Below are 16,563 nucleotides of genomic sequence, written 5' to 3'. Positions count from 1 at the left end.
GTGGGTGGACTGACTTCTAGCACTTCCATGGGCCCTTCCTATTTCTTCTGTTTCATAATAACTTCAGAAAAGATGAGTCAAGCCATTTGTCACCACATTACTGGCTTTTTGACTGATGCTTCTCCATGGCTTTGAGGAAAACAAAGTACGTCTTTCTTGGCTAACAGTGTATTTATTTGAGTGTATCTCTGCCTTTTTAGTATTTATCATAGAACCTGCCAGAAAATATTCATTCAACACAGGTTCCTTAGAGCCAAAGGAATCTGACCACTGTCTTCCTGCTATGCCCAGACTCCACCCTCAGTCTGTACTCTTGTGTGTGTGTGTAAGTATATCTTAGACTTCTGCTCATTACCAGGTAGACCAGTTGACCTCTGGATGTATCTTGAAAGACCAATCTAGTCCTTTCTTTTAGCTTAGATAACATTATATCGTAGTTCAGAGATGTCTGTCAGAAAACAACAAGAAATGAAAGAGTATTGGGATGACTCATTTATCTTTGCTATTCTGTGTGGGCAGTACATATTTTCTTCATGGTCTCTGTACATAGAGGATGAATGTTCTGGAAGACTATGTGTGCTTGTCCCTGCTTCATGGTCCTGGCATAGGCCAGTCTCTCAGGAAGACATTCCAGGGCCTGAGGACCGCATTAAGTCATGCCTCAGGGCCTGGAAAAGGCTAATGAGGGACTGGGCCCAGATGTCCTTCTGATGCCCTTCAGACAGGGCTGTTCTGTAGGCCGCATAAGCCAGAGTCAGTGCTGTCCTTTCAAAGTCTTCTTTCTTGAGGATTCCAGGGTAGTTGGCCAGGCTGGTGCTCAGCCTGCGGATATCTGGGATGTTCTTGGGGATTATATTATTGCAGATAGAGTGGAAGTTCAAAGCCTTCCTCAGTGAAGCTAGCTCCTCATCCTTGATGGAGATCTTCAGGTCTGGGCTGATGTCGATTTCAGCCAGCAAGAGCTGTGGAGAAAGGTGGGATAAGGAAAAACACAAAGCCGGGTATTGTTAAGGTATTGTTAAGGTAGGGAGGGAGCTGTAGAAAGAGCTTAGAATCCAAGGGACCTGGGCCCCAGCTCTGACCTTCCTCATTAACCTCTCTGAACCTCACTTTTCTGTAACATGATCAGTTGCAGTATCTACTCCATTGGGATAGCAGGAGAAGCACACAAGACAAATATAGGCACATGTGACATGGTGCCCGGTGTCAGTGTCATCATTTAGTTCACTGATCCTATCTTCTCTTTTCCCTCTTACCCACTGAAGACCTTCTGAAGTATAAACTGATCATCACAGATAAAATCGTAACCAGAAGTTGGGAATTTCAAGACTGCAGAGGGTTGTGCTGGGGTTGTTGGGATACAGAGATGTCCTATCTCACGGGCTTCCAACAATAGGGGCTGTGTCTATCATCTTCATCCCTGCCCTGTTCCATGAGGAATCTAGTAAATACTCCAAGAATGGAAAGACTCCACTTCTTAAAATGTCCTCCTCTCTCTCTGCTCTCCTCTGCCTTCCGTGACACTGCTGTTTTTCTGAACCATTGATTTGTGACTCCCGTTTTTAAGGCTTGGTAGAGGCCATGCATGGCAGTTTGCTGCCCAGGGCCGGGTTTGAAATCTCCTCGCTGGCTTCACTGTGTCACCGGTGTCAAAGCTGGAAGAGACTTTCTGGTATCACACTTAAACTCCATGTAACAGTTAAGAATCAGGCTCAGAGACTCTTGACAAAAGGATAGAAGTCCAAACTTGGAAGTTAAAGCTTCTAGCACTGACCTGAACCAAGTGACCTCCAGAGACTCACCTGGTGGTTTAGAGGAGGGGAGTCTCAGGGAAGCAGGTGTAAGTGGAAGAAGGAAGCCCTTCTGGTAGTACAGGCTTCTAGAAACTTAGGTGAGTTAGTGGGACAGCCAGACAGCATCTCTGAACAGCAGGCAAAGCCTCAGAGACATGATAATGCCTGGGTCCCAATGTGGCTTTGCCAGGACACAACTGATGAGTGATGCCTGAAGATTTTGCCTTGGTGTGGTAGTGGCCCCATGAGACAAATCCCACCTTTCCTTATGCCTGGACTGAACTCCGAATACGGCCATTTATATCAGGACACATGGAAAAGGTGAGGTGGTCCCAGGAGTCCCATACTTTGGTATAGGCCAGATTTCATCACCTCCAGGAACGAGTCTAGGTTATTCCCTGCTACAGACAGACCATTCAAGTCCACGGGCCCAGGCAGACCATTCTCAGAAAAAGGGAGAAGATGTATGTGACTTAGGTCAATGGCTTTCCCTTTGCTTACCTCATAGAGGAGTTCCACATCCTCCAGGGAGGTCTGCAGGATTGGATTCAATGGCAATGACAAGGACCTCTTTGGCCGGTGGGCAGCAGGGAACAGTGCAGCTGGAAGAGACAAGAAAGTGACTTGTGGCATTGGCACAGGCATTGATCACCACTCTAGACTTAACCTTGTGGGAAGCCCTCAAGTCTATTTTGAAAGTGGTGGACATAGCTGAGGGGAGGTGACAGGCTCGTCTTGTGTCTCAGAGAGCTCCCAGGCATGTCAGACTAGTAACTCAGCAGAAGCATCCAAGACACTGGGAAACATTTATCAACCAGGGCTAAGTTTGTACTAGGAAATTTAGGTTAGAACAAAGCAGATGAGGCAAAATAGAAAAAAAGCAAGCAAATAAGAGTTCCCTAATTTGTCAAGGGAGTCCCTAAAACTATTGCCTAACACACTGCACACCCAAGTGCTTAAAACAGTCAGTGTGTAAGGGCTGCATTGCAGCCTGTGATCAGAGACTTCGGCTAAACATCTGAAGTAGAAATGCCAAGGATCTTCCCACAGATGAAAAAGGAAAGGAAGCAAACTGCTGCAAGACCTTGACACTGGGCTCTAGGGGGACCATGTGGTGGAGCTCAGAGCTTCCTACAAGGTGATTTAACAATGCATTTCCGGCACAGTCAAGGCCAGGGACACATTTGGAAGCTGGAGGGAGATGGGTGGGTTCCTGGTGGGCTGCAGGACCGAAAGCGCTAGAAACTGAGGGAGGAGTGGAGGAAAAAACAGAAAACTGTTGAACACGGAATGATTACACGAAACCCCAGTTCTTCAGGACTGGATCAAACAGCTCCCACCACCTGCTCAGCCCCTCCATGCGGCAGACGCCAGTCACAGATGGTTGGTAAGCCTATGGGTAGAAAAGGATTGTGACCTTTAGGAAACCAGGGAAAGAAATGTAAAAACCAGACGACTGTGTGGGTGGCCCTCTGAGGTTGTACAACTATACTCTTCATAGCCATCGGTGGTTACTCTGCTGCATGGTGGTAGTGCCTATGTTCCGTGCACTGAGTTCTGTTAAATGTGCTAAAGAGGGCAGGAGCGGTGTAAAGCCCTCCAGAATGATTTCCATCAGAAATGATAAAAGACGATCTGAAAGGTCTACCCTTGGAATCTCCTGCGGTGGCCGTGTGCAGCTTTGCTGAAGTGGCCTTGGCAGTAGCTTGTTTGTGGCCATTGTCACAAGTCCCTCAGGCCTGGGGTGAATGTGGCTTTGTGCTTCTGCACGCCTGTTGCCTGGAAGTAGCAAGGGAGGGTCCCAGCAGGATGTGCGGTTTTTCTGTCTTCTTTGTACCAAACGAAACATGGCTACCTGGTGTAGATCAGGGAGTGAGCTGTTTCCGTGTGCTTGTGTGTGTGCATGCATGTACACACATGCGTGATGGTGCACTTGCTTGTAAGGTCATGAGGTGGAGACCAGAGGTTGACATTTGGATATCTTCCTTAGTCAGTTCTTCACCTTTGTATTTGGAGACAGGGTCTCCCACTGAACCTGGGGCTTCTGTTTTAGCTAGATTGGCTGGCCAGGGAGCCCCAGGGCTGCTGCTGTCCCCATACCACAGCTTTGAGGTTCCATGTTCGTGCTGCCATGCCTGGCTTTGCCATGCCTGGCTTTTACATGGGTGCTGAGAATTTGAATTCAGGTCCTCACGCTTGCACAACAAGCCCCCTGCCCTCTGTCCATCTTCCCACTGTCCTTTTTATGGCTTTTCTTTTCTACCTGTGTGGAAAGATGGAGGAGCCTGACTCGAGCCAGGATCTGAGAGAAACTTCACTCCCCAACTCTCCCAGAACATCTTTCTTTTTATAATTTAGTTTTTGAGAATTTCATATGAGCCTTGTATTTACATCAGCAACTCTTCCCCTCCTCATCCAACTCTTCCCATGTTTCTCTTGGTCTCTTATTCTTTAATTATCTATCTATCTATCTATCTATCTATCTATCTATCTATCTATCTATCTATCTATCTCTGTGTGTGTATGTATACACATATATGTATATACATAAATTTGTAAACACAGCCTGCTGGGTTCATTTAGTGTTGTTCATAAGTGTTTAGAGTTGGCTTCCTAGGGTCTGCTAACCTCCTGGGGGTGGAGTCTCATCCTTGGAGAAGACCGATTCTCCCTCTCCCCCCAACCATCAATTGCCTGTAGCTCTTCTTCTGTGTGTGGAGCCTTGTGAGAATTCCCCTACCCATGTTGATATGCCAGTGTGTTGTATTTTTTTTAAACAAAGGCCTTATGGATTAAAAAAAAACTATTTACTTTTATTTTATGTGCATTGGTGTTTTGCCTGCACATTTGTCTGTGTGAGGGTGCCAGATTCCTTGGAACTGGAGTTACAGACAGTCATGAGCTGCCATGTAGGTGCTGGGAATTGAACCTGGGTCTTTTAGAAGAGCTGCTAGTGCTCTTAACTGCACAGCCATCTCTCCAGCCCCGGTGTTGTCATTTTTAAGGTCTTATTTAGGCAACCATATTGTTGAGATTTCCTGGGTGCAGTTTCCCTGTCACATATAAAAGACTGTCTTGCAGCCTCCTATCCTGGTTCTCTGGATCTTAGAATCTTTCTGTCCCTTCTTCTGAGATGTTCCTTGAGCCTTAGGTAAAGTGGTTGATATATATATATATATATATATATATATATATATATATATATATATATTTGCATTTTGATCAGTTGGGACTTTCTGTAATAGTTTCTATCTACTGCAAGGAGAAGCTTCTATATATGGGGAGAGGGCTACACTTATATGTGGGGATAAGAATAAGTATTTAGAATACAGTTAGGATTATATTGCTATAGTGTGATGTCAGTAGTAGGTTCTCTTCTAGGGCCCATGCATGGCCTCACCAGTCACAAATCGCAGGCCAGGTTTACACTACCAGGCATGAATTCCTTCCTCCTGAGCAAGCCTTAGATGGTTGTTGCTTACAACCATGACAAAAGAGGCACAATGTCAACTCTAGGGAGATCTTGCCATTCTAGCCTTTGCGATTGTTCATAGGTGTAGCTGTAGCTGGGTAGGACTGTTGATTGGTTTTCTTCCTTAGCATCTTGCATAGCTTTGCCCCCTACCCGGAGAGCTCGTCCTTAGGGAGGAGGTGTCCAGGTGGGTTCCAGCTTAATTCTTCCATGTCGCCTGCCTCATCTTCTTAGGTATCTTATTTAGAATATGTGTGTGCCAGCCTGTCTTTGTGTATACCACATGCTCTCAGTGTCCAAGGAGGCCAGAAGAGGGTGTTGGATTTCCTGGAACTGGATTTATAGGCAGATGTGGCAGGCACATTATGAATGCTGGCAATGAAACCCAGGTTCTAGGATAGCGCAGCCATTGCCTTTAATTGTTGAACCATTTTTTTTCTAGTCCCAGAATATCTTTCTTATTGGAAACTTTAAAATACCCACCTTTAAATGCCCCCTTAGTGCTGTAGGCAGAGCGTCATTCTCATAAAAATATCCACCTCCAGCAGATGGAGGGGGGAAGGAACAATGTCGTGGGTTGGGGCTCTCTGTTCCCTGTCATCATGGGCTCCCTAGGTGTCCCCAGGGAAGTTACTGTAGCCTTAGGCATGGGCTTTCTTCACTCAGTCCCTTTCTGGAGGACCCATTTTTTTTATCATGCTTACTTTATTTAGGGAGCCCCTAATTCTCAGAGTCAAGGAGAATACACTTCCCCATTTGAAACTGAGCTCAATGATGGGCGCTGTCATTCCTAACAGCTGCTGTTCTCATACCTACTAGTGACACTGGTGGTAAGCAGTAGAAGCAGCCTCAGAGCCCAGTCTAGGATGGTGGTTGTGTGGAACGTGTGTGGGATGAACAAATATCTTGTTTTCCCTTTTTGTGGTGTGTGTGTGTGTGTGTGTGTGTGTGTGTATGTGTGCGTGTGAGCACATGCACATGTATGTGTTGTGTGTGTGGTGTTTGTGTGTGTGTGTAGTGTTTGTGTGTGTGTGGTGTTTGTGTGTGTGTGTGTGCTGTTTGTGTGTGTGTATGTGTGTGTAGTGTTTGTTTGTGTGTGTGTGGTGTTTGTGTGTGTGCTGTTTGTGTGTGTGTGTGTATGTGTGTGTGTGTGTGTGGTGTGGTGTGTGTATGTGTGTGGTGTTTGTGCCTGTGTGTGTATGTGTGTGTGTGGTGTGTGTATGTGGTGTGTATATGTGTGTGTGTGTGGTGTTTGTGTGTATGTGGTGTTTGTGTGTGTGTGTGTGGTGTTTGTGTGTGTGTGTGGGTATGTGTGGTGTTTGTGTGTGTGTGTGGTGTTTGTGTGTGTGTTTGGTGTTTGTGTGTGTGTGGGTATGTGTGTATGTGTGTGTGTGTGTGGTGTTTGTGTGTGTGTATGTGTGTGTATGTGTGTGTGTGTGGTGTGTGTGTGTGGTGTTTGTGTGTGTGTGGTGTGTGTATGTGGTGTGTATGTGTGTGTGTGGTGTTTGTGTGTGTGGGTATGTGTGGTGTTTGTGTGTGTGTGTAGTGTTTGTGTGTGGGGGGGTATGTGTGTATATGTGTGTGTATGTGTATGTGTGTGTGTATGTGTGTGTATGTGTGTATGTATGTGTGTGTGGTATGTGTGGTGTTTGTGTGTGTGTGGTGTTTGAGTGTGTGTGGGTATGTGTGTATGTGTGTGTGTATGTGTATGTGTGTGTATGTGTGTGTGTATGTGTGTGTGGTATGTGTGTGGTGTTTGTGTGTGTGTGGTGTGTGTATGTGGCATGTATGTGTGTGTGTGTGGCGTGTATGTGTGTGTGTGGTGTTTGTGTGTGTGTATGTGTGTATGTGTGTGTGGTGTTTGTGTGTGTATGCGTATGTGTGTGTGTGTGGTGTGTGTGTGTGTGGTGTTTGTGTGTGTGTGGTGTGTGTATGTGTGTTTGTGTGGTGTGTGGTGTGTGTGTATGTGTGTGTATGTATGTGTGTGGTGTTTGTGTGTGTGTGGTGTGTGTATGTGGTGTGTATGTGTGTGTGTGGTGTGTGGTGTGTGGTGTGTGTGTGTACACATACACATATGTATATGTGTGTTTGTGTGGTGTATGTGAATGTGTGTGTGTGGTGTGTATGTGTGTGTGTGTGGTGTTTGTGTGTGTGTGGTGTTTGTGTGTGTGTGGTGTTTGTGTGTGTGTGGTGTGTGTGTGGTGTGTATGTGTGTGTGGTGTGTATGTGTGTGTGTGGTGTGTGGTGTGTGTGTGTGCACATGCACATGTGTATATGTGTGTTTGTGTAGTGTATGTGAGTGTGTGTGTGTGTGGTGTTTGTGTGTGTGTGGTGTGTGTGTATGTGTGTGGTGTTTGTGCATGTGTGTGTGTATGTGTATGTGTGTGTATGTGTTGTGTGTATGTGTGTGTGTGTGGTGTGTGTGTGGTGTGTGTGTGGTGTTTGTGTGTGTGTGGTGTGTTTGTGTGTGTGGTGTGTGTGTGTGGTGTGTATGTGTGTGTGTGTGGTGTTTGTGTGTGTGTGGGTATGTGTGTGTGTGTGTGTGTATGTGTGTGTATGTGTGCGTGTCTGTGCACTTGTACACGTGTGTATGCAATGTGGAGGGCTGAAGTTGAGGTCAGGAATCTTCCTTGATTGCTCCTCTACCTTATTCTTTGAGGCAGGGTCTCTCAGTCAAACCCAGAGCTCCCTCATATGGCTTTCCAGCTGAAGCACAGGTAGTTTAAAGAAGGGTCCCTCTTCTTTTCCTTCTCCCACTTCCCACATTGGTTCATCCCTTGGCACTATTGCACCCCATATCTCTACAGCTGCTTTGATCCTGTGCTTTGGGCAAGGGCAGAGACATGTATGTCCCTAGGCTGCTGGAGGGTAGCTTCCTTTAGGCTGACATCTCAGTGGCTCTTCAACTGCTTACATGTGACTCTTTAGACAAGACCTGGAGATGCTGGAGGTAGCCAGTGAGAAACAGTTATGTCTACCCAGGCAATGTCAAACAAGTGGTCCCTACACCCACCTCAGATGTCCTTGCCCACAATTATGAAGGCTGAATCCTGCCAACAGTGCCCATGGCCAAAACAAGTGCCGGTTGGGTCCTATCGAAACATATACAAAGCTTGAAATAAGTCATGCTCTCACATTGCTGGGTGACAGGCCAGCCGTCCTCTCCTGTTCATCCCTTGGCACACATCTACCTCTGAGGCTTTCTCTGCACACTTAGTGCCTTGCTGTCTCACTGCCTGGAAAAGGCTCTCAAGATTGCCAGCTCCTGGGATAGGGAACGAGTTTTCTGCTCTCTCTCTCTCTCTCTCTCTCTCTCTCTCTCTCTCTCTCTCTCAGCTCTGCATACTGTAAGGCTCAGAAGGTGGGCTCAATAGGACTGACTAAAAAGAACAACTGGATGTTAACTAAAACAGTAGCCCTGATTTACGGATGCCACTGTACATTTAGTTCCTTGTTCCCTATGAGCCATACACGAACTGTGTGGCAGCATAGGCTTGTCAGGGAGGTAGTTCTGGACCACTATCAAGCTTAGCATCCTCCTCCCACCAGAGGGAAGGGAGAGGAGGGAGAGAAAATGGGAACAACAAAGAGTACTTAGAGAGTGCCCCCACATCCGCTGGACCACTGGGTCTCAGACAAGAAGGTTGCTGGAGGCTTTGCTCACACTTGCAGGCTTTGTGTATATTTTGTGGGGTGTGAACCTGGCCTACTTGCTTTCTTGCTTTCCTTCCTAGTTTTGCACACCCAGCCCAAGCACTAAACATCTTTCTGGGATGTGTAAAATCCTCATGGTCACTCCATGCGCCTGTCTCAGGGATACCCGGGACACACTGGTCTTCTTGCTTGAAAGTCTGCAGAACACGCTGGCCTTGGGGATGAGGGCAGAGACAACTTCTTCCCACCTTTTGCTCCTCCCTCATGCTGGTCCCCTGCTCCGTGTACATCCACCCACCCCCCACCCACCCACCATACCCACCCATGTGTGCACGAAGCCTCTGTGAAGATGCAGATCCAGAGACTCAAGCTTTTCTTTCCTCCATCATCCACTTTCTCCTCTCCACCGGATCTGATAGGGATCCGTAAGCACATGGCTGTGTCTTCCACGTGTTTCTACTTCCCCCTTGCTTCAGGTATGCTTTCTTCTCCTCTGCCTGCTTGTAAAGTTATATGCTGGTCTCAGTCCTGTGTTTTCACCCTTCTCCTGGCCACACTGACTGCTGTACTGAAGTTGTAGCTTCTAGGTTTCAAGGTTAGTCCCTCTTTCCTCCTCTAGCTTCCTTTGGGGATTTGTAATTGGCTTGGGGCTATAGTTTTTCCATTTACATCCCTCTACTCCCAACCCATGCATACAATCAATCCCAGCCACATAGACTCTCTCACGCATTCTCCCCCACACACTGTCTTAGGTTTTCTATTGCTGTGAAGAGACACTGTGACCACAGCAACTCTTTTTTGTTGTTGTGTGGGGGACTGTGTAGCTCTGGAGCATATCCTGGAGCTCTCTCTGTAGACCAGGCTGGCCTTGAACTCACAGAGATCCACCTGCCTCTGCCTCCTGAATGCTGGGATTAAAGGCGTGCACCACCACAACTGCCCAGCTACCATAGCAGCACTTATAAAGGAAAACATTTAATTGGGCCTGTCTTACAGTTCAGAGGTTTAGTCCATTATCATCAGAGCGGGAAGCATGGCGGGCTGCATGTGGGCAGACGTGGTACTAGAGAAGGAGCTGAGAGTTCTACATCCAGTGGCAGCAGGAAGCCACTGAGACACACGAGCCCCACCTTGAGCTTCTGAGACCTTAAAGCCAACCAACCCCCTATCAGCACACTTTCTCCAACAAAGCTACATCTCCACCAACAAGGCCACACCTTCCAATAGTGCCAATCTCTGAGCCCACAGGGCCATTATTATTCAGTTACCTCATGCACACTCTCACATACTCACACGCTTCTCCTGCATCATCCCCAGCCTTTTCCAGCTCCCTCAGTGGCTCAGTCGCCATCTTTGGCATCCTCTTTCTTTAACAGCCCGTATCCAACTAATCATCAAATTTTGGCGATGGTCCTTTCCAATTTCATCAGGAACTTGCCTATGTCTTGCCACATCCAGGCAGCCTCCTGGTCTTCTAACCCTGAGCATCTCCCCTAATGGTGCCTCTAGCTCTGGCCCCCGGCTCACCCTTTAATCTGTTCTAAGCTCTCTATCTGTGGAAACAGGGCCTGCAGATGTTACTCCACCCAGAATTGTCTCTGGTTCTACTTCTTCTAGAGGACAAGCAAAAATCTCCACGTGGTACCAGGTGCTCCAAGATCAGAGTCCCCATCAGCTCTGCATGCATCTCCCATCTTCCTGGCTCACATGGCTCTGGCCACAAACAGCTTCACTGTTTTTTTAGCACATGCGGCAAGCTTTGTCTCAAGGCTTTTGCATGTCTGTTTCTTCTGCCTGAAGTACTCGCCCCATGCTTCTCAGAGATAGAAAGACTCCCTCCCCATTCAGGTTGTTTGTGACTTTTTTCAATGGGGCCTTCTGTGACTCCCATATTTAGGACAATGAGCTTTTGCACACACTCTAGCCTGTCCTTACTTTATTGCCATCCAACAAAGCATATTTTCTTTATTCAGGTGCGTGTGCTTTGTCCCTCCTGTCACTAGAATGCCAGCTCCAGGAGAGAATGGAACCTGTCTTTGTCGTTCATCACTGTATAGGAATACACTGTATAGGAATACACTGTATAGAAACTAGAATTGTGCCCATTACTATTTGCTGACTGGGTAAAAGATACTGTAGAGACATACTACCCACTCTGCCACTGAGCCGGTTCTTTTCAGAGTGCTTTACAAAACCTTTTTGGTCCTGCCTCAACGAGATGATGGGGCAGACTTAGTAGACTTCCTAGGGGAGGCCTTACCCTCTCCGAGGAGCCTATGGGAAGTGGGGGGGGGATGTAGGAAAGCAGGAGGAGAGGAGGGAGGGGGAACTGGGATTGGAATGTAAAAAAAAATAAAGAAACAAAAACAAGCAAACAAAAAACCCTTCCTCTTTGCAAGAGAGTGACTCTATCATCCTTTGGAGTTTGGGGTCTGGTCTTAGCTAAGAAGAAGGTTTGACTTTGGTCTGCACACTCATTTCCCTTATCACTTGGGAGTCCCTGCTCCAGCTCAGAAGGAGTGAGTTTGCATTTATCTTTGTTAAAGCAGTTGCTATCTCCCTGTGTAGACTTTGTGATATAGAGTGCAGCCAGAAGGCGCCTGAGGAGGAAGCTGGCTCAAGTCAGAGTCTGACCTCTGACTTGTCGTGATCCTGGTTCAAAAATCCCTCTGCCTTCCTGCCCCCATTCCTGTGTGTGGAGTGCTCCCTTGGAGTCCACTCAGCCATTTACAGCACTTGCACCAAAGAACTTGCTAGAAAGGCAGCAGGCTGCAGACCACATCGAGCCAAAGCATAGCCCCACTGTGAACAAATCCTTGAAGCAACTCTGGGTGTGGAAGGGAAATGTTCTTGCTTATGAAAGTTCTTCTGCCAGGCTCTGATGTCGTTTTCTTTTTGGCTCCCGGACCAGCCTTTTGGAAAATTGGTGCTGTTCGGAGAAAGCCACAGTCATAACCTCTGTGCCAGGTTCCCGAGGGACAGTGTTCAAGGAGGTATCTTGACTAGAAAGCTCCACAACAGGGGGATGGAATGATGCCAAGTGAATAGGGCTGATCTCAGATGGACATGGGCATTATCCACTCTGCCCTCTAGCAGGGCAGTTTGGGGCTTGTCCCTTCTGGCCCCGAGCTTCTGCTTTTCTCATCTGCACAAGGTTGTCTGCATGGGTGCTAGGCAACACAGCAGTGATCAGCGGCAACTCTTGCCGGCCATTGCTCTTACCCGGTAGAGCATCTAAGAGCAAGGACACACATCTGAAAATGAGATTCCGCTAACCCTCAGGGTTAGCTTCGCTACCAAACTGCTTCATAAATAAATACTTTAGGGGGGTGGTATGATGGCTCAGCAGGTAAGGTGTCTGCCACCATGCCTGACAACTTGAGTCTAGTCCCATACATGGCAGAAGGAGAGAACTGGCTTCTACAAGTGGTCCTTTGACCTTTACAAGTACACGGTGGTAACATGCACATGGATATATATATATATATCAAATATATATATATATATATATATATATATATTACATATATATATATATGTAAATAAATGCAAGAAAAGAGAAGTAATTTATATGTTCTTACTAACAATATTGGTTATTATGTATATATTTTTTAGCTTTTTAAGGTTAGGCAAGTCTTCTCCCTTCGAATATTGCTCTGACAAGGTGCTAGGATGTGGGCTGTAGGCCAATGTCCTCAGGTTGGCTCTGCGAACCACACTAACCACAGGTGAGTCATTGGGATTTCATCACTCTGGGAGGGCGGGAATGGGCAGCCCTGGATCTTGCTGTGGAATCTCCTATGCTGGGCGTCCTGGAGAGCACTTCTTAGGGAGAGGCTGGGAGAAAGGAAAGAAGGCTGCCTGGCAGTGTTTCTTTCTGTATAGAGGAGTGGGGTGTGTGGAGGGGCGTGGAGGAATGTGGACAGTCTTACAAGGAGAGCCTCCCTCAAACTCTTTCACTGAAAGCAGGGTGGCAGTTGGGGGTTGGAGTAAGAAAAGATAATAGGGACAATACCCGTGGGAAACCCTTACTTGTGTGTGTGTGTGTGTGTGTGTGTGTGTGTGGACAGCCTGGAGAATGTCACCCTCAGGAGCTGTCCATCTTCTTTGAGACAGAATATCTCACTGGCCTGGAGTTCACCAGTTGGCTTAGGTTGGTGGGCGGTCAACCCTGGAATCCTTCTGCCTCAGCCTCCTAAGCAGTGCAGTGCACTAGGATTACAAATGTGGATGGCCACACCCAGCTTTTCTACACATGAGTCTGGGGTAACTCAAGACCTCATGCTTGCATGACGAACGCTCTATCAACTGAGCCCATCTAGAAATAACAAGAATTGTGTCCTTTTGTAATTAGAAAAAAAATGTTCAAGACAAAGGAAAAAATAAAAACCAACTACATAGAAGAGTTTTGATGAAACTTGGAAGGACTCCATATCATTTGTTGCCTCTAAACACAGTCTTGAACCATAAATTTAGCCCTTTGTATGTTAATGGCTTTTTGGTCGTTTGTGTTGGCCTTGATCCTTCATAGAGCCCGAGAACTACTGGGAAAGCCTTCCCCAAAGAGCCTCAGATGTTGCGATCAAACCTCTGTTGAGAGCCTCAACTTTTTATCAATGAATGATTTTTTAAGTGATATAGCCGCTGACACATAGTTTTCATCATTTTCGAAGCATGTCTTTGAATATGACCTTCAAATCAGCCCCGTGAAGACGAGTTTTGTGTTTGTTAAGATGCTACCTGCTAAGAACAGCCAGGGAAATTAGGAGCCTGCCAGAGATGGAGCAGCTGGCTCCTTAGAGGCAGAGCTGAAATCTCCGCGTCCTCGCAGGAGCACTCCCAGAGCAGCTGGCGTGTTTATCAGCCTTGTCATATGTCCAGTCGTCTCTTGGCTTCCGGACAGTCTATGCCTTCAGAAGAGTATATGCCTTTGTCTCCTTTGAATGGGGAAATTAACTTATGATCCTGGTGTGACAAGAGTAAGTGACAGAATCCAATTCGAAGATCTGTCTGCTTCCCATCCCCGAGTGTGACTGTGATATGATGAGCAGGTAGGGGTGTGTGTGTGTGTGTGTGTGTGTGTGTGTGTGTGTGTGTGTGTCTGTGTGTGAGAAAAGTCCGTTATTTCCATCTCAGCAACACTCACTCCCTAGCTCTATTCAGAGGCCTGGCTAGTCCCTAATAATCAGGATTAGGCACAAGGAGAATAAAATAAAAGATACGTGCCTTGGCCTCCTCTCTCCCACTGCACAGGCTGCATGCAGCACAGGCCACCCTTTCCTTCCCTGACATTGTATCTGAAAAGGAAGGGCATATCATGTCACCATGCCAACCCTCATGCCACTTGGGGTCTCTATAAAGAGCTTCTGGATCGACTTTCGGGAACATGGTTTTTCCAGCTCTTTCTGAGCATGTTAACTCAGCTGACTTTAGGCAGTGGAAAGACTTCCCTTCAGACTGACACAGGGTGGAAACATGCCCCGCTCTTCACTTCCCCATAGCGATAAACGAGCTGGCTTGATGTGTTCCCAGTGCCTGTCAAGCACAGCCAGAGCCAGGGCACAGAGTGAAGATGCCACCCTCATCCTGAGAAGTGACATCCTGAGGAAGAGGATGTCAGCAGGAAAGGAAGACTTTTGCACAGGCCCTTTTCTTTCCATGGTGGCTTGATGGGAGTGGCAGGAGCTAAGCTCACTGGATGGATGCCCACAAAGGTTCTTTTATTCTTACCTGCCACCCGGCAGCTCTACCTGGCTGCAAAAATGCATCCACAACAGCCCAGAGGCCTCATTGTTGGCTGGTGTGGCCAATAATCTCTGTTTTAGTCCCTCAGGTAGTAGTCTCCTGCATCCCAGTGGCCACCATTCCATCATACAGGGAGCAGAACTTTGCTAGTCCAGGGGTCCAAGCAGTCCTAGCCTGGATCTGGAGAGATGCCGTCCCCATTTTCTGAAGCAGTCAAGAGCTTTCTGGCTTCACCAGCAGGGACAACCCTATGGGTTTTCAACCTACATCAGGCTCCCAAATCAGCTGCTTTGATGTTTTTCCAGGGTCATTTTTCCATCACCTTTTACCAAGAAGGAACATGCCAGGAAGCACAGAGCACCGGCAAAGTTGGTTTACAAAGCTGAAACAGGGCTTCTGATTGCTTCCTCCCTCTGACACCACTCCATATCCATAATTCTATTCCAGAAAGATGAATGAGAGGCAGAGAGACACATGAATAAAAACAACTCACCCCTGTTCCACCTGCGGGACTCAGTAGCCTCGGTGCTAGAGAACAGCAACAGCAGCATCAGGGCCTTCCAGGGCATCTTCCAGAAGGGAGAAAAATTGACCTTCTATCCCCGTGGGACCCTGGGAGCTACAGGTGAGCCCTGAGTTCTTCTCTGTGGGATTACAGAGTTCTTACTGCCCTTTTTTGTCTAGAAGGGCAGCAAGGGCCTCTCCCTGGCTCCACAGGGTGGAGGCGGATGCTGCCTTCTGGGTGGGACAGAAGTTGGTACCTCTCCTAACCTAAGTCTCTCTGGGATTGGGGGACCAGGCTTCCACACAGAGGCTCTGTTTTTTGAGCACATCTGGAGTGACTCACAGGGCATGTGATCTCTTTGGCAGTGGGCTGGATAAATATAATTTCTGTACTTGAGTTCCATGTGTTGGATGCGCCCACTGGAATTTTTCTTTAACAAACAGACCAGCGGAACTTGTTAGAGAGCCCGGCAAGAAGTTGGCTGTCCATCCCTCCAGCCCCCTCCCCCCAATACTACTTCAGAGCCAGGACTGAGGGCTGGAAGAAGAGCTGGGAAGTTGCCCAGCAGACAGTGGGGCTGGTGGAGCTCCGAGTTGCCTGAAGGACAGCACGGTCATTGTAGTACTGGGGTGGAGTGTCTCTGCTATGCTTCCCTGGGGTTAGACTTGTGGATCTTAGGGTCTGGCACCTTTCCTAGGTTCTGGGTAGGTGGGGAGTTGGCAGGAGCATAAATGGACAGGTGCCATGGAAAATAGGGCTTGCCTTGCGAACCTACACAGATGATAACTCAGGATGCCAAGTAAGGACGAGCTCCCATTCACACCCATGATGCTTCTATTAGGTGCTTTTAATTGCTATGGCAAAAATGCCTATGGCCAGATAATTAGTAAAGAAAAGTGGTTGATTTAGCTTATTCCTTTGGAAGGCCAAGAGCATGACACGGGCTTCTACATAGTTCTGGTTAGGATCTGATGGCAGAAGACACCCCAATGGGGAATGTTTGTATGGAAGACGTTTCATGGTGATCCAGGAGCCAGAGAGCTTCAGGGTCAGGCTTTGTCTATTTGCACAAACCTTTCAAGGTAACTAACCAGAGTCCCCAAAGAACTACATTAATCCCTTCCAAGGGCAACGCCCCAATAATGTAGTTACTTTGTGTCAAGCCTTCCTCCATCTCGAAGGTTCTACTACATTTTAACCCCACTACACCCAGGACCAATCTTGCAACATGACCCCTGTCGCCACTGAACCTCTCTCTGTGCTGTACCCAGATCAGGGACCAAGCCATTTCATTTCTCTCAAAACATGGGTAAAACTGCTTTTACCCATGATCACTTAAAAAGTATCTGGGATTTCGCTCAGTGGACAAAGGGCTTGCTATGAAAGCATGAGTT

General features: G+C 47.4%; 1 protein-coding gene across 1 annotated transcript; it reads right to left on the bottom strand.

The window, feature by feature from the left end:
- Positions 1 to 375: 375 nt before the first annotated feature.
- Fam180a (family with sequence similarity 180 member A) lies at positions 376 to 15,386 on the bottom strand. The gene is made up of 3 exons (XM_027391458.2): positions 15,158 to 15,386; positions 2,295 to 2,395; positions 376 to 962 (listed from the first exon to the last, which is right to left on the bottom strand). The coding sequence occupies exons 1-3, from the start codon at positions 15,231 to 15,233 to the stop codon at positions 618 to 620; spliced, it is 522 nt and encodes a 173-aa protein (XP_027247259.1). The 5' UTR covers positions 15,234 to 15,386; the 3' UTR covers positions 376 to 617.
- Positions 15,387 to 16,563: the final 1,177 nt, after the last annotated feature.

Source organism: Cricetulus griseus (assembly GCF_003668045.3).
Source record: "Cricetulus griseus strain 17A/GY chromosome 1 unlocalized genomic scaffold, alternate assembly CriGri-PICRH-1.0 chr1_0, whole genome shotgun sequence".
NCBI classification, from domain to species: Eukaryota; Metazoa; Chordata; class Mammalia; order Rodentia; family Cricetidae; genus Cricetulus; species Cricetulus griseus.
The sequence above is the reverse complement of the archived record's forward strand: the minus strand, read 5'-3'. Positions and strand labels throughout refer to the sequence as shown.